The following is a 20,861-nucleotide window of genomic DNA, read 5'->3' as shown; positions in this document are numbered from 1 at the left end:
TCAAGCAGCTCATACTTTTATCATAAAATACAAACGTTCTAAAATTAAGTGTCTTACTTCTATTTTACCAACAACAACAAAAACAAAAATCACTCATGTTAGCTAAATACAGGTGCATAAGTACTTGAGCAAGTGAGTATGCCGCTGTGGTCGGGGGTGCTGTGCGTGTGAGTGTTGGTGAGTAAATGAGTCTGGTCTTGCTGTCTTCCGTCTGTGATCCGGCTGGAACCTTGGCTTTCCAAACTTCCTACCAAGTTGTTGCAGCGTCCAGAATCCCAGAGCCCTCGGGTGAGGGCTCAGGTAGGAGGAGGGAGCGGAGAAGGAGACCTAAAAATTTATGCCATTCCCACTGGAGGAAAAATAGGGGCTGTTCAGCAGGGGACCACCAGACGAGGAGCCGAACCTGGAAGACAAAGATGATGGATGTCAGGGTGACATTCCTGATGTTGGCAGAGATATTAGGAAAAGTAATATTTTAATTTTGTGGCTGTCAAAGACTGTCATGATTGTGACAGGCTTGGAGGCTAAAAGCTCTGGCATAATAAAAAAGCTTTGGCTCTGGGAAAATAAAATATTAAAGTGATACAATTGGATGACAAAAAAGAGCTTTTCCTGCCACTTACACAGGTCAAGAAGGCCCCCGTGGTCTGCAGGGATTACTTCAATGGAGCCTACACTCTCACCATGTCCAGGACCACAACATAGGGAGCCTCTCTTACCTGGATCTGAACACCATACCTGTGGTCCTGCAGCCACTCTACCTGCTTTAGAGGACCAGGCGTGTCCCTGAGGAAATTCCACAACAGAGAATTCAGGGCCACTTCCCAGAGTGTGTTCTGGGAGTCCAGACAATCCCGGGGCTCCTCCCCTTATCAGCACCAAGCTAACACAGGCTCTTTGCTTCAATATCATTTCAAGAATTAAGCACTAAGACACCACTGAGTGCCTGGGAGTTTGCTAGGCCCTCGGAGAAGGAAGAGCCGGGAAGGTCTGAGCCTCACCCTCCAAGAGCAGAAATAGACACACTCCTGCTTTTCCTCCCTGGCACCCTCCTACTCACTCCTCAAAAGGGAGTTCAAAAGCCACCTCCTCTGTGAAACCTTCCCTTGACCCCTCCACATGGAATCATTCACTCACACTTCTGGAATCCTACTGCAATTTCGTCACCCATCTGCTAGGATACTTTAAATGAATGGGAGCAAGCTCAGTATGAATTACCGCGTAGCAAATGACTGGATTTAGTCTAATCCAGGAGCTCTCAGTCACTTTTCAGTTGGGCAGATGCATATTATAGAAGATGTTCACGTTCATGGCGCTTTCCCATGAATTGGTAAAATGCAAAGGGGAGCTGGGGAGAAGAGAAGCCGTGGGAACAAACCAGCACATTGATTTGTAATGCCTCAGCTCATGTCGGTATCTGACACTCGCTGAGTGTCCATGGACAACACAGGCTAGCCTTTGGATTGTGTTTAATTCCCTTCTCACTGAAATAGATTCCACGAGAGCGGGGACATGATCTGGACTGCCCACCATTTCACACCCAGCACCCAGCCTGGCACGAGGTAAGTGCCTGATGAGCAATTAATGCTGGCAGTGACCCCACTGCTCATTCTCTATTTCAAAAACCATATTGGAATATAAATGATTGAAAGTGATGTTACTATAGAGATACCCTGGATTCTACTCTGATTTATAAAATAAAAGCCATAGCCAATACTTTAATTTAATAACTCCCAGTAACAAATTACTCAGGGCATACCTCATATCTGATAGCCCCACCCCAGGTATTTAAGCCCTTCTCGGGCTGAGATTTTCTGATTGGATCAACTGCCAAGGGCATGGCCTGGGCGGAATGAGCATTAGAGGACCAGGAGAACAGGTAATCCCTATGGACAAGAGTTGTCAAGGAATCCTTCCCAAGGAAGCAGGGAGAGCTTAAACTGCCTCTTGAACAGGGTGATCTGCCCTGGTTTGCTTAGGACAGTTTCTACACTGATATTTCCAGTGTAATCATCATTTGTGCTTCTTTTAGCTTTCAGTATTGTTCTTTGGAAGATAAATTGTATGGTTATTGTACCCTGATGTGTGTATGCAAATTGGTTTGGCAGAGGGAAGGGAGGGCTCCCCTGCTCCTTCCTTGAGAACACAGAAGCCACCTGCTCCTTTCTCTCCCACTTTGACTAGTTTAGTCTCTTGTTCTCTCCTTTGCTCCTGACCCAGAGGAAGTGCTGACTCTCTTGGTCTCCAAGACTAAACTCTCCACTAGGTCCTATATCCTCCCCCGCCCAGAGTAGACTCTCCCAGACCGAGTTCGCCCAGGATCACTGGTAACCGCAACCCAATACCACTGCTGTGCTCAGTGCTCCATCCGACAGTGCCTGGGTTTCATTTTCATCACCCACAATCCCTCCTTTTCTCCCCCAGGAAGTAATTTCTTCACTTGACTACCTGCACTCTCTTCCATAGTTTCTTCCACTTTATATGGCTCCCTCTTAGACCCTTTGCTAGTTCTTCCACATCTCCCCAACCTCTCCACATGCTGGAGGCCCAGGGCTTAGTCCTTGGGCCTCCTCTCTTCTCTATGTACATGCACTTGCTGGGTGACCTCATCCCATCCCAAGCCTTTAAATATCATCTGTGTGCTAATAACTCCCAGATTTCCATTACTAGCCCCAACCTCTGCCCTGAGCCCCAGACTTGTGTAGTCATCTGCCTCACACAGCTCCACTCACATCTCAAATGTTGCATATCTTAAGCCAAACTCTTATCAACAGATCTTGGCTCTAGCCTTCTTGACCTTGGTATTTTAGCATCACCACTTATCTAGTTGCTGAAGTCAAAAACCTAGGAATCATACTTGATACCCCTCTTCCTCATTCCACATGACAATAAACACTCCAGACCTTTCACTTGTCCTCTCTTCCACTGCCACTGCCTTTGTCCATGCCACCAGCACCTCTTGTTCAGACGGCTATAAAAGCTCCCATCCTGTACCCCTGCAAAGGCTCGGACCCCACAGTCCACTCTTCATAACTTGGCCCATGTCATCTTCTCTAGACAGAAAACTAGAACATGTCCTCACCAGTTTGAAAGTCATAATGGCTTCCCACTGCTCTTAAAAAAAAACACAAAACCTTGTACCATGTCTATAGGCCCCACCTAGTCTGGCCCTGGCTCCTCCTCTTATTTCAATGCTGCCCACTCTCTCTCCCACTCACTGTGCTCCAGCTACATTCCCCATCTGGAGCTACTGCGCTTTCTATGCTTTCTGCCCAGAGTGCTCCTCACCCACATATATGCCTGGTTCATTCTCTCACTTCATTTAGATCTCCGCTCAAGAGATTTCCCTTCATTCCCTCTCCCCTAACCCCCAGCACCTGGCGAGTATGCTGCTTGTTTACTTCCATGTTGTCTATTTCTCCCCTTCGAATGAGAGAAGGAAGACTTGGTCTTCATCACTGCATTAACCAGTGCCTAGAACAGTGCCAGGCACGTAGAAGATGCTCCATCTCAATAAGTATTTTTTGAATGAACACATTGTTCCTTCTGAGGACACAGGTCCACATCCCTTGCTTTGCTTTTCTGACCTCACTCTCCTGGTCTTGCCCACCACTGACCACCATTCCACCTTGCTGCCTGCCACCACTCCTGTCACTCTGCACCTTGGCCCATGATGTGTCCACCTGGACCTATGATCCCTTCCCACTTCTAAGACTGCTTCTTCCACAGCCTCCTGCTTTGTCCTTTTCCTCTCCCTGCCTGGGCAGACAGTCAGTGACTGGGTCTCAACTGCCCACCCTTACTGCTCCCAATCAGTGCTTCCCAATGGCTGACCGATGAGCCCTCGATATCATGCTCCCTCCCAAGTTCTGCAGCAAGTCTCTCTTCCCTTAAGCTCAGAGTCACAGCACAGAATATGGGAAGTCAGCTGGCCTGCTGGTAGTTTGTCTCCATCCCTCTGCAGTCTCATCCACTCTCACCTCCAAGGAGGTGAGAACCTCTCCTACAGATCCCCAGAGCTACCTCCAGACAACACACTCTCTTTCCTCCTGTTTCTCTCCCCTCCAGCCCATCAGTTCACGCTGATGGGCACAAACCTGCAATGGATCCCTAGGCCTAGCAGCCAGAAGCCTTTAAGGATCCAGTCCCAGCCTCTTTTTCCCAATCCTATTTTCCACCTTTTTTCAGGGATAAATCTAATAATTCAACCACATGACTTTCTTGCCCAGACCTCAAGCTTGCCATGCCCCTTGCAATCTGGGGCCTCACTTCTACCACCTGGAAGGCCCTTCTCTAATCACTGGTCACTGTGCCCCCAGCAAAGATCCTTTCTCTGTCCTTGAGCCACTTCGACGGTCTCCACTTCGTCATGGCTCTAACATCACTATGCCCACATTTCACTCACTCTCAGCTCTCTGAAGGAAGGACCCATGTCTTAATCATCTATGACCCTCAGGCTAAAAGCATATGAACTATGTAAAGTAATGCATGCTTTCCAGGGTGTTCTGATGTGCCTTACAAGGAAAAGGAAAAGAAAAAGGCAGGAGGAGGAAAGGAGGAAGGAAGGAGAGAAGGAAAGGAGAAATGGAAGAAGGGAAGGAGAAAGGGAGGGAGGGAAAGTGAACAATGAAAATAAGAAAGCAAGAGAAAAACAGGGCTGTGGGTTTTAGGTTCAGATAACACTATTTTTTAATATACTTTTTAAATATTTTATTTATCTTTAGAGAGATAGGAAGAGAGGGAGAGAAACATCGATGTGTGGTTGCTTCTTGAGCACCCCCAACTGGGGACCCAGCCCACAACCCAGGCATGTGCCCTGACTGGGAATCGAACCTGCAACCCTTTGGTTCTCAGGCTGGCACTCAATCTGCTGAGCCACACTAGCCAGGGCTACAGATAACACTATTGATCACCCTTTTGGACATTCTCCATGCACCCTTGGAAATTAAATGATCTGAGAATTCCAACAGTTAAGAAATGTGTTTATCTTTGTTTCCCACAGCTTTTCCCAAACAGATAGACTACAGAAGCCTCTTTCTAGCATTAGCCCTTTAAATGAGAAATACTCGGGGAAATGCTGACTGAAAGGATGAGAGTCTGGGGACTCCCCTCAACACTGCAGTGATGCCCTGTGATGGGGAGGTGGGGAATCGATGTCAGATTGGCAAATTTGGCCTTAATTCTATAAACCAAGTTTATAGAATTGGGTGCACATTTTCCAGGGTGTCTGAGAGACTTGGATTCTCAGGAACAGGACTGCCTTCCTCTGTGAGCATCCAAACCATTTGAAGATTTGTTGAGTGGGAGTGAGAGGCTCTGTGTTGTTGCATTAAAACAACAAACACAAATTTATGACCTAACCAGCATGTTTACACTTGTGTGGGATTTTCAGCTAACAGGTTGAGTTTGTGTTGGCTATCTGTGGCTAAGCCCCTACCCTCTACTGTCTGGGGCACTTTGGTGGAAAAGCACGAGCAGCCCTGATAAGCAGCGGAGGATCCTTCAGCGGGGCCTGCCGTGAAGTCAATGGGATGTTCAGGAGATTAGCCTGGCGAGGAGCTCAGGGTGCAGTGAGTGGGGAGAGCTGCGAGATTACCTGGCTGTGTCCTGTTGTAAACCAAGCAAATGGGAAAAGGCAAATGTGCCATGCTCCACTGCCTGCCACCTGCTGTGCTGGAGTATTGTCACTACTCACTGTGCAGCAGCAGCCCCGAAATGGGCCACCAGCAGGGGCCATCAGGCTCCAGACCCTGCTTACCTCCACACCAGCTCCATCAGGACCCACGCAGCATCCAGACACAGGCACAGGGCCCACCCCTCCCCACAGCAGTGGAACCCAGCATACTCACTCCCCTCTCCAGCAGCTTCCTAGCTGTAAGCAGGACTTCCAGTGCAGGTCAGACTCACCCGTATGGCTGGGGAAAGAGAAACTGTGGCCCATCTCCTGCCATGGGGGAAGGGTCTCGAGGGTTGGAGGACAGCTTTGGAGGTGTCCTCTGAGGGTATGAATAGTTGGGCTGGACGAAGGGGACATAGCTCAGCAGGGGGGTGTAGGAAGAGCGGAAAATCTGCTGTCCCATTTGCAGTGGATTGTATGGCGTCATCTGCAGGTCAGAGAAGAGAGAGGGGTGAGGTCCAGCAGAGCTCACTGCTTCCAAACCTCACACTCCCCAACCTTCCGCCTAACCCCAGCCCCATCCCTCAGCCCTGTGCCCCTCAGCCACTGTGGAGCACATAGAAGGCAACATGTTGGAATGGAAAACACACAGGGCTCAACTTCTGTCCGTGAGTTTGGCAAGTGACTAAATTTTGCTGAGCCTCAGTTTCCTTATCTGTGAAATGGGCAACACTATCTTTGTTGTATGGGGACTGAGTCAGTTGATGTAAGTAAAGAGTCTGAGACATAATAAATGGAAAATTTCAAATATCTCTTTTCCCTTCCCTGCCCCCATTCTTTTCATTCTGTCAATAACCATTCTCAAAGCCCCTTGTTCATCTTTAAGTCTTCTGCCATCTCAAAAAAAAAAAGGCTGTTGAGATTTAAATATCTCTGGTTTCTATCTCAGGATCTCGACGGGTTCCAAGTACAAGACAGCCCTGCCCAGCTGAAATTCCTGTGACAGATGGTGGAAATGATCTGTATTCGCACTGTCCAACACAGCAGCCACCAGCCACACGTGGGTATTGAGTACTTGAAATGTGGCATGTGAATAAGAATGTGAATTTTTAATTTTACTTAATTTAATTGATTTAAATTCAAGTAGCCCCACATGGCTCGTGGGTACAGTATTGGACAGTGTGGTGAGTCTAGAAGAAAGAGACAGAAAAAAAGGCAATGGGATTCAGCTCAAACCTTGGAGAAAAATAGGAATTCGAGCGGTCTTGGGGACCACCTGGATCATACCCCCACCCCAAACCAGGGCTCTCACAATCACGCCCCTGGCAAGGCAGGAAGCCCATCTGTCTTATTTATTGACGTAGTTTCCATCCTAAGATAGTGCCTGGCACACAGTAACTGCTCAACACACATATTCTGAGTGAGTGCTGGAGAGAGAAAGAAAGGAAGTGGAAGGAAGGAAGAAGAGACCAGTAAGTGCCGGCTTGAACACCTAGAACGCCACGGAGCTCGTCTCCTTGTGAGCGCCCTATTCCACTACTGACGGCCCCAAACGCCAGAGCGCCCTCTCACGGGCGAGGCTGCCGTCCATCCTCCTGTGTGCTAAGGCAAGTTTCCATCAAAACGCCCTCAACGTCTGGATTTCCACTGTAACAGCAAGAGCCTGGGGTCCAAGCTGCTGGGGAATTCAGCACACCGACAGCCCCCACCTGGCCTGTGCTTGCTTATCTGATACAACGTTCAAAGTAGTTCTCCAGGGTTTAGGGTGTGCCCTTCACACGGATTCGCTCATTCAAACTCCAAACAGCCCTGGGAGGTGGGACCATTAGTATTCGCAATATAAAGCCGAGGAAACAGGTTCAGAGGAGTTAAGTGGCTTGCTTGGCAAGTGTTTCATCCTTCTGGAGGCCTCGACCCCTCCCTCTGGGCTTTCCCCATATTTCCCCCAGTGGACGCATAGGATCTGGTGAAGCTATACACAGGCACAAAAACCCCAAGAGGATGAGCTAAAGGTCAGAGAGATCCAGGAGCTTACAGAGAAAACCCAGGAAAGCACCCCCCAGGACAGACACCTGTGGGTCAGCGTGACGAAAAAGTACTCCTAGTTTTCCTAGCAGGGAAGGAGAAGGCAGACTGGGGAGGAGACTGATGTGAAAGAAAAGATTCTTGTCCTAGAGCTTATACAAGCTCTATTTCACAATGTGCCCCTAACTACATGTAACTGATGAAAACCATAGCACAGAGCTGTGTACACTGCTCCAAGACAGACTCTCTGCTGATAAAAGTGGCGATAGAACAGCGCGCCCAGAATGCCACGTGTATGAAAACGTTTGTATAAACAGCCATCCCTGCAAAAATACCGGAGAAACCAATAACAGCGATTGCCTCTAAGATTTGTGTCCTTGTATTACTTTTTCCAAATATAGGCATGCACATAACTTTGTCTAAAAACATCCTCTTTGGAACTAGGAGGATGGTGCCACTGTTCGTGGGGTGGAGGTGACGTGGCTGAGAATCTGTGAGCCAGACTACCTCGCCTCCCTCCATCTCAGGATGCAAAGCTCCCACTGCTGAAAAGGCAGCCATCCAGGCCCACACGATAAAGTAATCCATACCTGCCGCCCCTTCTCTACCCTCTGGAAGAGCCTAATGTACTTCAGATCAGAGGTGCAGTTTGCAGAGAAAGGGAGGGGCTCCCCAGGGAGAGAGGAGAGGCCTCAGAGTTTGCAAGTCCAAGTGTGGGCCCGGTCCACCTGTGCGTGAGGGTACAAGGCCTTTTCTCACACCCCAACCCCACCCAAGACACTCAGCATCTCTGAGCATGCAGCTTTGGGTTCTGGGTGTGCCTGCACAGTGCACACACAGCTTGGTGGCATGTCTAGAGCCATATCTCTGTAACCCTGTTTCTGTAATTTTGTCTCCATGCTTTACTTTGCTAGGACATTGTTGCGAATCTATGTATAAGAGGCAGTAAACTGTGGTGATTGGGATCATGGACTCTGAAGCCAGGCTGCCCAAGGTCGAACCCCAATTCTGCCATTGTGATACTGTCCAGAAGATAGTCACCCCCTGACCTTCCCATGGGGGTAGGGATGCCAGATTTAGCAAACAAAAATACAGGACATCCAGTGAAATTCAAATTTCATATGACTGAATCACAAATGGGTTAATTAAGAGCAAATAATAGTTTAGTATATGTATGGCCCATGCCGTATTTGGGACGCACTTATTCCAAACATTATTCGCTGCTTATCTAAAATTTGAATTTAACTGGATTCAAATTTAACTGGATTTAACTACAAGACTGGGAGTCTTGTAGTTCAACCCACAAACTGACAGGAGGGGAACGGGACACCCAGCGCTATCGGTGCTGGGCAAAGCCATGTGATCTGCTTTGGCCAATGGAAGGCGGGCACATGTTACCACGTACCAGCTCTGAGCTGAGGCTCAGAGGCATTGGGTGTTTCCGCTCGCCCCTCCCTCCCGCACGCCTGTCATCCACGTGGCAGGAGCAAAAGCTACTGCAACCATAGCACAAGCCCAGAGGAGGATGTGTGGACCCAGTCCCAGGCCAGCTCAGCCAATCCGTAGACCGTGAGTAAAAAATGTTGTGGAAAGTCTATGAGATCTTGAGGCCATTTTTGATGTTTGGGTTGTTGTTGCCACAGCAAGAGCTAACTTGCATGTTACCTTTAGGACCCAATCTCTCCGTGTCTCAGCTTCCTTACCTCTAACTCACCTTACAGGGTGGGTGTGAAGGTAAATTAGTTAATGCAGGTAAAGATCTTAGAGAAGGGCCCAGCACACAGTAAGGGCTCTGTCACTGCCAGCTGTTATTGCCACCTAGGGACACCAGTTTGTTTCTACCTGCGGGTTGGTATTGGTATGTACTCTGGTCCAGGATGGGCCAAAAAGTATGGCTGGTGACCAGGCCAAGGGACCAGAGGTCCTTCTGACCTGGAGGCCTCTGTGGAGCTGGGGCAGAGGTGAGGAGCCCATCTACTCACCTGTCGAGGATAACACCCCAGCTGGGGGTGCAGGGTCTGCTGATAGGGCATCCTGGCTGCCCGCTGTGGGTACAGGCCCTGGGGAGAGGATAGAGGGGCTCAGTGCCATGGGGCAAAGGGCCTCCAGTCAAGGAGCACCCACTCCACTCGGTTTCCAGATCCCTCGCCTGGATCTCCACCCCACCGCCCTGCAAACCAGACCCAGCAGGTGCCGGGCCCAGCCAGCATCAGGCCGGGCATGCACAACCCACACCACACAGGGAGCCTCTGTTTAGCAGGATTCACAGCCTGTTTTGGCATTACCTCATATTTGAGATAAGAGCTTCAGGAATCTGACTGCCTCTCGAATCCCAGATCTGCCCCTTAGTATCTGTGTGACCTTGGGCAAGTCACTTCACCTCTCTGAGCCTCTTTTACCTTTTCTACAAAATGATGTGTGTTTGAAACTGTGAGACCTGTGATGGTAGCCAAATTCTCTTTATTGCTGTCTCCACCCCTTTTCTAAGTTCCTTCCCCAAACCCCATTCCTGCCCCAGGACACGAGGCATCCATGGACATCTGCACGTATGCGTGTGAGTGGGCACCCATGTTTGTTTAAGCACATCTACACACATGCTTCCTTTTGTGTCGGCAGCTCTGTGTTTCTGCGTACAGATGTGCACCTGTGAACCCAGGTGCTGCTGTGTGTCTATATGCCCACACACACCTGTATCTGCACCTCATGATGAACACTGGTGTGACCATAAACTAGTTCATGCATGGAAAGCGCTCAGACCAGTGCCCAGCACAGTCAGGAATCTGGGCATGTTAGGTGTAGTTAGCATCTCTCTGTGCCACCGCCCCCCCCTTCCCCCCAACACACACGCACATACACAGAAGCTCTCTGGGAGCTCAGACAAATGAAAAGTAAAAACTTTATTCACAACTCTGCCTAGAGTGCTGTGGATGCCTGTGAGTCACACACACACACACACACACACACACAGCAGAACAGCTGCCATGCACAGGGTTAGGCCAGGACCCCTGGAGCCTCAGACTGCCTCTCGCTGCCAATCCAGAGTCACCTCCTAAAATTCAGCTCATCGCCCAAAGCACCCCTGGACTAGGATGTCTTTCCAGAAGATTCTGCACACTGAAATGCTGCCTCGATTCTGGGCTCACCTTGTGTCCATCATCAAAGTGTTGATGGCTGGCACTGCCTCTGATGGCTTCCTCAGAGCCCTGGGGTCCTAATGTGGGGTCTTGGGGACAGTCTCCAGCACTCCTCATGCCCCATCCATCCTCCAGGTCCCCGAGGGCACATACCCTCTCAGAGCCCCTCCTTGCTCTTTCTCCTGCGCACCTGATACTTGACCATGACGGGGCCCCTTCCACCTCCTGAAAGCCCTTCACCTGAAACCAGTGTACCTGCTCCTCTTTTCTCCAGCCCCACAGCCCGGGGCCAACCCATTCACCACCGTGACCACGGCCTGGCCCCTGCACTCCAGCTGTGGCTGAACCCAGACAGAGAAGTCAGACAGATGCAGCTGTCCTGCCTGTTCCCAGCCCTCACTGAGCTCAAGGTCAGGGTCTCAGTGTCACTGTTTCACTCCCTCCTTCCTCCTCTTCACCCCCCATTAGCACTTGGCTCTGCTTTGCACAGCAAACTTCCCCAGGCCACCCTCCTCCCCTGGCCGGCCTGGGCTAAGGTTTCCCCTAGGACCTGTGCAAGACAAACAGCTGCCCAGCCCCGCTCTGTCCTGGGGCAAACTTGTAGGAGATGGTGCCACAGTCATTAGTATAAGCAACACTATATGACTTTAAGGGCTTTTCTAGCTGTTCCCATTGCAGTTCTGTGAGATCACAAGCATGGGTAAGTAAACATTCATTCCTCTCTGCTCGAGGCCATGGCCTCTTCCAGTGCATCCTCCCTCCTTAACGGGGGGGGCAGAGCTGCTCTGTGGCAAGCAGCCCAGGAGCCTCTGGAGCTCCTCGGACCAGGGGACTTAAGTCTTCCAGGCTTGCGTCCCTCCACGTGGGGCTCTGAGTAAATCAGATCGGGGACCTCCTCTTTATTCCTAATGCCAAGCAGGGAAAGAGACCAGGATAAATTGTTCCCTGTGTCTCTTCTCTGTCTCCTCAAGGTCTGCGGCGCTCCCTGATCCTGTTTCCTAGGAAGATCAGGGCTGAATAATAATAAAAACTAACACCTGTATCGTTGAGGTTTTACAAAGCCCTTTCTCATCCATGGACTCAATTAACCTTACAGCTGAATCAAATGGCTGCTGCTGCTGCTGCTGCTGCTGCTGCAATAATTATGAGGCGTTCATTCAGCAAGTGAGGAGACCAGAGCTCAGAGCATTTGGCTAACTTGCCTAAGGCCACACAGCCTGGAAGCCGCAGAATTCCTTTAAACAAGAGTCTGCGGACTTCTAATTATCCCAGGCCCCTGGACCACGAGAAGCTGGGAGAATGTAAATTATACCATCTTCTCTACCACCTGGGGGGTTGGGAATGTCAACTTCCACAGTGACTTCTACAGCTCGGCCCCGTCAGCACCTGCACTGCCTCGCTGAACCCAGGAGCCCTCCCCACCAGGGCCCTCCACCGCTTCTGCCCACAGGCCAGGGAACCTGGGAGTCAGCCCTGCAATGCAAACACTGGCATCTCCTAAGACAAAGGACCTTCAGACTCAAAAGAACCACATGATTTCACTCATATGTGGGATATAAAACAGAAAACACCAAATGAACAAATAAAACAAACTCATGGACAACAGCATGGCGATTACCAGAGGGGCGGGGGGGCTGGGGGCTGGTGAGAGGATAAGGGGGGCAAACATCCGCTGATGGGAGACTAGACTTTGAGGGTGGGCACCCCATGCGACATGCAGATGATGTGTTACAAAATCGTGCACTTGAAGCTTATAGAATGCTATGAAGCAACATTACCCTGGTACAGTTAATTAAAAAAAAATATGTCCAAATCTCACCCACTCCAAAAAGTCAGAAGAAGTCAGCTCAGCAAAGAGATATCACAGCACTCTATAAAAGCAAACCATTGCGAATTAGCTTTATATGGTGAGCCCTGTGAGTGCACTTTAGAGGGAATCGGTTTGCACTGAATAAAATTATGCAACTGTTTCTCTCTCCGCAGGGTGGGGGGTGCACACAGGGCTGGTCTGGGGTTGGTTCCTGGCTTGTACTGGACTCCAAGCTACTCTCCGAATCCCCTCGCCTTGCCAGTGCTGGCCTGTGGTCAGTGCAAAGCAAAGGGTTCTTAAATTATTTAAATAAATGGGTTAATAAATAAACAAAAATGAGCGAGTCGGTGAGTAGGTGAATAAATGACTGAATAGGGAGCTAGCAAACACAGACACGCCAGGGAGGATGAATTATGGGTGACGGAGTTGCCGAATCAGTGAGCAGATGAACAGGGACCTGTGTAGGGACAAGTTATTACAGGACACAGTTTGATTTCCGCTTGGACCACAATTCACAGTCACCTCTCACCTCGATGGTGGGACAGGAGGCCGTCAGTCCACGTGAGGAGACTGTTCTCTTAGGCAAACAAACAGAAAAAAATGTCTTGAAAACAAAGCTTCAGAGAGACAAAGATAGACTTTGCTACACTCCTTTAGCTCCCGTTTAAGATGCAGGGGCTAAGTCTGGTGCACCAGCTCCGAGAGGCTTTGCATGGAGTAGGGAAGACAGCTTGCACCCAGTTGTAAAAGAGGAAGTGGCGGGGGAAAGGGAGGGGCCCAGACACAGGACAGGAAGACTTTGGGGCAAATTTCCTTCTCAGTTGCCCTCAGCAGGCTTTGCCGGGCCAGCCTGGGGCCACAGACCCTCGAGCACCTGGCCCCTCAAGTTGGCGTGCATTCCTGCCCTTCCCCCAACATCAACACGCCGCTCTGGGCAGGAGCCAAGGCGGGGAACAGAGGGCAGAAATCTTAGACACTGAGTGGCTTTCCTGGACAAGCTGGGCACTAACTACCTAAAGGGACAATTAAGCTATTCGATTGGACTGCGGTTTAAACCGGAGTGGACATTCATTTGATTTTTTCCTCCTTCTACCCAGTGGGCAGCAGCCCTTAAGGGAGATTAAGTTAAGTAGACAGACTACAGAAACTCTATTTTCCCTGCATAAATAGGTTCTGTGAGTAAACCATCCAACCTGCCATGAGGGGTTCACTGTCCCTTTGTGTCTGGCGACCAATGTCATGTCAGCTCTGAGCCCAAGACCACGCATGTGCCCCCTTAGCTACTGCTCAGGTGAAGTGTCAGTGAAGTGGCCGTATGATTTGTTGTCCACACCAGGACACCCCAGAGGGAAAGAGGTGCTATTAATAATTACTCTGGGACCAAAGACCTACACCCAAACCGTCCCAAGTGCTCTAGGATGCATGCCATCCGACCATAAAGGAAGGCACAGGAAGTGGGTGGGGAGGAAGGACTACACTGTCATCCTATCCCAGGAGCCCAAGCACTTAACAGGCCAGAGCCAGCAAAGCAGCCCTGGAATACACAGCCCTGAGTGAACCGGAACCCAGACAGAGGAAATCAGAAATATGTATGCTTATCTGTGTGTGTGCACCTGTGCGTGTGTGCACCAAGTAGCCGGTCCGACTCAGCCACAGTGAAGGGTTAAGTGACTAGTGTAACGGCTCTTTGTGATGTAGGCCTCCTGCTGGCCGAAGTTCCTCCATGGCAGGAACCTGCACGCGTGGCCACTTGGAAAGCCAGGCCCAGGACCCGCTCACTCACCTGATACTGTGGGAAGGTGGAGTGATTTGTGAACGCTGGGGGAGGTGGATAGTTCAGGTTCAGCCAGAGTGGCTGGTTCAGGGATGCTGAGGTCAAGGCTGTGGCAAAGCGTGGAGTGAAGACATTCCCTGTGTACTTGAGGTTGTTCTTGTCCACCACCGTCCCAGGGGGGTTAACTGTAAGTCACAGGAGAGGTGGGCATTTCAGCAACCAAGGAAAGGAGAGGCCAGGTCACCTTCAGCGTGACTGTCCCTGGGATTAATACTCTCAGAGGTCAGACCCTTTGGGCTCCTTTGGGTTCTTCAAGTTCTAGTGAATTTCCAGGTATGGGCAAACATCCGTAATTCCCACCTCGCCAGTTTGGAAGGGGTGGAACTCCCAGCTGGGTCTGCCTTGGAGCGTCTCTCTCCATCCTTCACTGAAGGAGGAAGACTCACAAGGAACCAGATTACCAGGCTTGTATTTCAACTATGGTCAAAACCAAGTTCTCTCAAGTACTTTAGAAAAATCCAGCTTTATACAAACACTTGCTTTGCCATTGGAAGTCATTCTTATCAAATTACTAAAGCAGCCCCCTGAGGACCTTGCACAGCTTATCTCTATATTGGAATTATTTTCTTAAAAATATTTTATTTTTGTAAAGACTTTATTTGTTTACTTTTAGAGAGGGGAGAAGGGAGGGAGAAAGAGAGGGAGAGAAACATCAATGTGTGGTTGCCTCTCACACACCCCCAACCAAGGACCTGGCCCACAACCCAGGCATGTGCCCTGACTGGGAACCAAACCAGCGGCCCCTGGGCTCGCAGGCTGGTGCTCAATCCACTGAGCCACTCCAGCCAGGGCAGAGAATATTTTAAAACATTATGTAATTCACTGTGGTAGGACCCAAAATTAGTTTGAATGAGTTAGAGTTGGTTGAGCTATTTCAGAATACGAATCCTTAATTCTCTCCCTCTAGATGTCTTGCGTGCTTATAGAGGAAGACATGGGGCCTCCGCCTCCCCTTACTGGCATCTCTGTTGGGAAAGGAGGTTTGACTAAAACAGCTGCAGGAGGGCAAGGGATGGAAAACAGGGACACAACCTCAACACATGAGTAACCTGAAGCATGGATTTTTCTTTGGCCTGAGCAACTTGAAGGGACACGCTTAGTCAGGTCTGTGTTCAAACTGACCACCAGCAATGCCCATGGGACACCCTCACAGCCAACAGCATTTCTCCAGCAATTGTATTCCCAGTAAGGGAGACACAGGGAGAAGGTCATCTCCCCCATTTCACGGGTTTGAAAACGGACACCCAGAGAAAGGCAGCGGCTTGCCCATGAGACAGCCATTGGATGGCGGAGCCACTCCCAGGGCCTGTGAGGGCGTCTGACTTCCCTGCTACCGACTCTCTCTGGGCAGGGCCAGCTTACATTTCAGCTCCAGCCCATCCACCTCTTTGCTGCGAAGCTTCAGGTGCCCGCTTGGGTTCTTGGTGGCCCCAAGGAACTCATAGAACAGGGTCTTCTCTGTTGGCCACGCTGACTTCTTGACTGGCAGGACCATGGACATGGAGCTCCCTGGGTCACTGCAACCCTCTTCATCGCAGATGTCCTTCTGGCTCTGGGGCCACTGACTGACAAAGAGCCTCTCTGGACCTTTGGTGGGCTCCTTGGTGCCTGAGTTCCATTCTGCAGTAAAAGGGAAACTGAGTCAATGATTCTAGAAGGCCAAGTGCTAGATGCAGGGTGAGGAGGGCACCTTCTTTACACTAAGTGGTGGATCCTCCATAGCACACACCTCAGGCTCAGATCGCTCCAGGCTCCCTCTCCAGGCCAAATCCAATCCCAACTTCCTCTCTGAGGCCTCACAGCCCACTTCCCCCTCTTCTCTCCCCCTTTCATGAACTCCTTTCTTCCTTCCTTCCCTCTACTCTTCCTTCCTTCCCTCCCACCATCCCTTCTTCCCTCCTTTCCTTTGTACCTATTGTCTTTCCACCCTCCCTCCTTTTCTCCTCTCTTCCTTCCTTCCAACCCTCCATAGTGCCAGGTTCCAGGTAAGAGCTGACTTGGACACAGTTCCTGCCTTTAGGGAGCACCTGGCTTATGGGGGAGACACCCACTCCCACAGACACATGGCTCAAGCCACAGCCTAGCCCCCATTGTGGCTCCTGCTCTGATGCTCACAGGTGATTCAGCTCACTCGTCAGCGCCATGTCCTGACCTGTGTACCGGGGACACTGCGATGAGTCAGAGCCAGGCTCTGCAGGAGCTCACACCAAGGAGGAGGAGAGAGACAGGCCCAGAAATAGCTTCAGGACAAGGCAGATGGGGACTGGGAGGGGACAGAGAGACAGAGTGGTAGAAGAGGGTGACTGAGAAAGTGTCTGTCTGAAAGGGTCAGAGGGCTTCCAGGAGGAAGTGGCCCTTCAGCAACGCCTCCCATGCAAGGGTATGAGGGAGGAGGGCACTTCAGGCAATGGGTGACTGCAGGCCAAGGTGAGGAGTCATCAGAGAGACAGAGTGAGTCACAGGATGTGGTCAGTGCCAGGCTCAGGCCTCTCTCCAAACAGACCAAGTGTTCCCCCAGTGCTGGGACACCGACTGGACCATCAGGAGACCCTCCACGGCAGGGGTCTTCACCCATGTTTCCTTTTTTAGCAACAGAACTTTTCTTCAAACAAAATTAAAAAGTCATTGCTCTGTTGGAGCAGCGAAGAGGCCTTGGCCCTCCCAACACCCTTCACTCCCTCCCCAGCCCAGGGGTCCTGGTTCCATGAAGCTTGGCTGGGGGATGGTGTTGGACACACAGCAGGCACCTTGGACCATTTCTGTAGGCACCAGATCAGAGGAACTTGCGTCCACTGTTATGTGCTGGGATCTGATCCCACCCGCCCTTTCTCCCCCTTCCTGCCCAGCCCAGTGGCCCTGGGGCTAAGTCTGGGCAGGACTGGGCCTGTCCTCCTAGCACCATCTCAGCAAGGAGAGAGCCGCTCTAGCCAAAACCAATTTGGGAGAAAAAATGACATTTTTAGCAAAACATGTCCCTAGAGTCTCTACCAAGAGTTTCTCTGGTTGCTGAGTATAGCCCCCAGTGAGTGCACTGAAATAACAGTACCTGCTAACAGTAATGGCCCTGTCCCCAGGGACCCCACACCTGCAGTCTCTCACACACCTCCGGTCACCTCAAACTCGCTCGCTGGTCACTCATCCCCAAGATTTCTCTTCCAGTATCTGTGCATGCAGAAACACACACATTCCTGCCTGTCCCTTCTCTGACTCACTCACATGTACACAACTACACACACGGGGTAGACACACATACACAGATACGCAGCCACACCTGCATTTTCTCTAACAAATACACTCACACCTGCAAAGCTCCCTTTGGCACACCTTTGCCCACACATTTGTGTGGACAGGCACACACCTGTGTGGGGGAGGGTGGGTGGGGCAGGCTGCCTCCAACCCAGCAACCTCATTGGAGAGAGACATTCGTGCATGCCTCCTGGAGAAGGAGGTGGAGAACAGTTGCCTCCAGGCAGGGCTAATCCTTCCACACATGTTGTCCAGCGTCCCCAGAGAGCCCCCTGGCCCCTAGAGGCTGCCCAAGACCCAGAGTCCACAGCTCTGATCCCTTGGCCTCCCCATGGCACTCCAGTACACAGAATGTTCTCGAGGGTGATCATGTTCCTACTTTCTTAGGAACCGGGATTTGGGTCCTCTCAGCACAGGAATCTCTCAGTTATCCTCACAAGACTAGGGATAAAGTTTCTTTTGGTTTACTCCTAGTGACAGCAGACTAGAGGCAGGTGCCATTGGTCTGCCTTGGAACCGTCCAGTCTGAGTGGCTGGATTAGCACAGGCACAAAATGTAGAATGTGGGAGTGGGGCAGGGAAACCAGGGATGCGGCTGCATCTCCTGGGAACGATGCAGACTCCCCGTTAGGGGATGGAAATGCACTTTTCCAAGGCCCTGGGGGTGTTGGGAATAAATCCCAGGGCCAGCAGTCTCAACTGATCCTGGAGGATTTGCATATTCTCCCTCTGCCCCAGAGAGAGGACCAGGCCCCATCGTCAGAACAGGCCCCTCCATGGGAAGCCAAATGACCCCAGCTGCCAATCAAATCTCTCACCTCTCCTGCTTAAAGTCACCATTCTGCAACTCCACCCAAGACTCAGCTGTGGTAAGTGCTTCCTTCCATGTACTCTGAGTACCCAGTGGGCTGAAAAATGAGCCAGGTACCAAATGTGCCTGTCCCTCTTCTCAAAGCACATTGGATTAGCTATGCCCTATACATGGGCATCTACCCCCGGGGGCACATGGGCACCTGAAATAGCTGCACCTGGGGGCTATGCCCACTGGAAAGGCTACCTCGCCCATCTTACTCTGCACAGAGATGCTTTGCACATGGCTGCAGCCCAGTTGGCTTTCTGGCAAGTTTCTCCTCCTTGCAGGACCACCTGCTAGCTCTGCTCTCAGTCTCACTCACCCATCAAGTGGTGTCCCTCCATGTCAGGGTCTGCCTCAGGCTTGGAGCAGATCTTGGCAAACACTGGGAGCTGCTTCTTCTGAACAGGGAGCTCAAGGAGCTTGTCAGTGGGCCCAGGAGGCGGTGGGGATGGCAGCAGCAGGAGCGGGCCCAGCCCTGTGGGCTCCTTGGGAAGGGGGCCACTGAACATGCTGTTCTGCAGGAAATCCTTGATGACACGAGTCTCCTCCAACACCACCTTGTTGTCGGGGGCCTTGGACGTTTCTTTGGACTTCAGCGGGAACTGGGCCAGGAGCTTGCTGATCTCCGAGTTGGAGGTACCCAGGCTGTGGCCCCCGTCATTGGTCCCTTTGGCACTCTTGGCTTTGGCAGCACGTAGGATGCCCGTGACTGTAGTCATGGCAGAATCACAGTCCTGCCTGCTGCCGATAATGGACACGGCCACCTTGGGCTCCAGAAGCTTGTCACCGATGATGACAGGGGCTCTCGGGGGCTCCCTGCTGCCTGCCACCAGAGGAGGTGTGAGAAGGCGGGGCACTGGCTTGCGTTCAGGCCTCTCTGGAGAGCTGCCAGGTGACTCCAGCTCCCTTGAGCTTCCTGTGACCAGGACAAGGTGCTCTTTGGTCAGGTTCAAGAACTCCTGCTCCACCAACAGGGAGATCTCATCTTTGTCACTGCTGAGCTCCAGAGCTCTGCAAACAGGTCAGATAGACAGGTGGCTTTAGTGCCAGCTCGGGAAGAGTGGCTCTGCAGCAGGGCCAGGCCCCAGGGAGAGGGGGTGGAGAAGGCAAGAGAAACCGATGGCTTTCTAGAGAGAATATGGACCAGCAGTGGGCTCCCAAGAGGTCTCTACACCATGCCAGCAGGCACAGTACCAAGAGTGTGATTCTGGGAATCAGGACACCTGGGTCCTTTCCCAATATGGCATCTTATTGAGTGAGCTGAGGTTTAATTTGAGATCAAGGCCTCTGGACTGGGCCTCGCTTCCTGGGAACACCAGCAGTTGGTTGGTCCCTGCACGGATTCACAAGCATTTACCTGTGTCTGAACAAGGGTCTCTACCTGCACCTCAGACCTGGCCCTCAGCTGGACCCTGATGGCCAGCACCTGCCTGAAGGGTCTGATGGTCCCATGGACTATAGGCTCCTGGTCACTGGCTCTCTCCAGGTGTGGGAGAGGCTGCCAATCCTGCTGGCCTGGCTCATGGCCCAGCACGCCCCACTGGCCTCCTTTGTAAGGGGACACCTTCCACCCTGGCACTCCCAGGAGAATCACCAGCGCCCAGTTCAAAACCAGCCAGTCTCCCTACTCAATGGGCCCCCGTGATGGACGGATGAGGTGGTCTGTGCAGAGCATTCTGGAAACTGCTCAGTGCCTTGGCCCTGGGAGAAGGTGGTAAAGAAGACAAAGAGGAGATTGGAGGGGAAATGAAAGCTTCCCACGAGCGAGCGGAGCTTCGCAGCTGGGGAGGACTGGCACGCTCCAGCTCTGAGACCCATTCCCAGGGCCCAGTGAGTCCCACCCACAGCGACTGCAGAGTGAAACTGTGCTTCCCCAGGAATGCGCTTTGTGCGTGAACACATGCACACTCCCATGTGCGTGCACACATGTGATGGGGCACACAGTGGCTCACATATCACCACACAAAGACGCAGGATTCGAGTTCGTGCATCTGACAACCAACCAGAAGGGGCACAGGCTGAAGTTCCAGAGGCTTCCCGCTGTGCGGGGCATTGACCCCCTCAGGTGCTGGGTCCTGCAGAGGCCCAGGGCTCCTGCAGGAGGGGCAGGATGGCCAGGGCACTCGGGCACATGGGAAGAGCTAAAGATAGGGGAACGTGTTGCTATTCCAACAACTGAGACAGCCGGTCTCCTGCGTGGGGCCTCCCTGGGTCTGGAGGCAGGGGCGGGGCCAGGAAACGGCAGACTCCAGCCAGCTGGGCCTGGTTCGGAATCAAGCACCACCCCTTACCTCATGTCAGATCCCAGCACCTCAGGGACGCCCCTGTAACGTGGGTCT

The 20,861-nt window shown here is 51.5% G+C and overlaps 1 protein-coding gene across 1 annotated transcript in view; it reads right to left on the bottom strand.

Moving 5' to 3' along the window:
- Window positions 1-316: 316 nt before the first annotated feature.
- CUNH1orf94 (chromosome unknown C1orf94 homolog) overlaps window positions 317-20,861 on the bottom strand; it is a 35,281-nt gene continuing 14,736 nt past the window's right edge. The window contains exons 2-7 of the mRNA XM_045860047.1: window positions 18,842-19,533; window positions 15,783-16,040; window positions 14,370-14,545; window positions 9,625-9,702; window positions 5,908-6,104; window positions 317-403 (exon numbers count right to left, since the gene is read on the bottom strand). Coding sequence (XP_045716003.1) covers window positions 328-403; window positions 5,908-6,104; window positions 9,625-9,702; window positions 14,370-14,545; window positions 15,783-16,040; window positions 18,842-19,533 — 1,477 coding nt within the window. The 3' untranslated portion in view covers window positions 317-327. The remainder of the gene's footprint in view (window positions 404-5,907; window positions 6,105-9,624; window positions 9,703-14,369; window positions 14,546-15,782; window positions 16,041-18,841; window positions 19,534-20,861) is intronic.

The sequence above is a fragment of the Phyllostomus hastatus genome, unplaced genomic scaffold (assembly GCF_019186645.2).
Source record: "Phyllostomus hastatus isolate PE091 unplaced genomic scaffold, TTU_PhHast_1.1 phas_scaffold_182, whole genome shotgun sequence".
NCBI lineage: Eukaryota > Metazoa > Chordata > Mammalia > Chiroptera > Phyllostomidae > Phyllostomus > Phyllostomus hastatus.
Note: the sequence above shows the minus strand (reverse complement) of the source record. Positions and strands in the feature narration are given on the sequence as shown.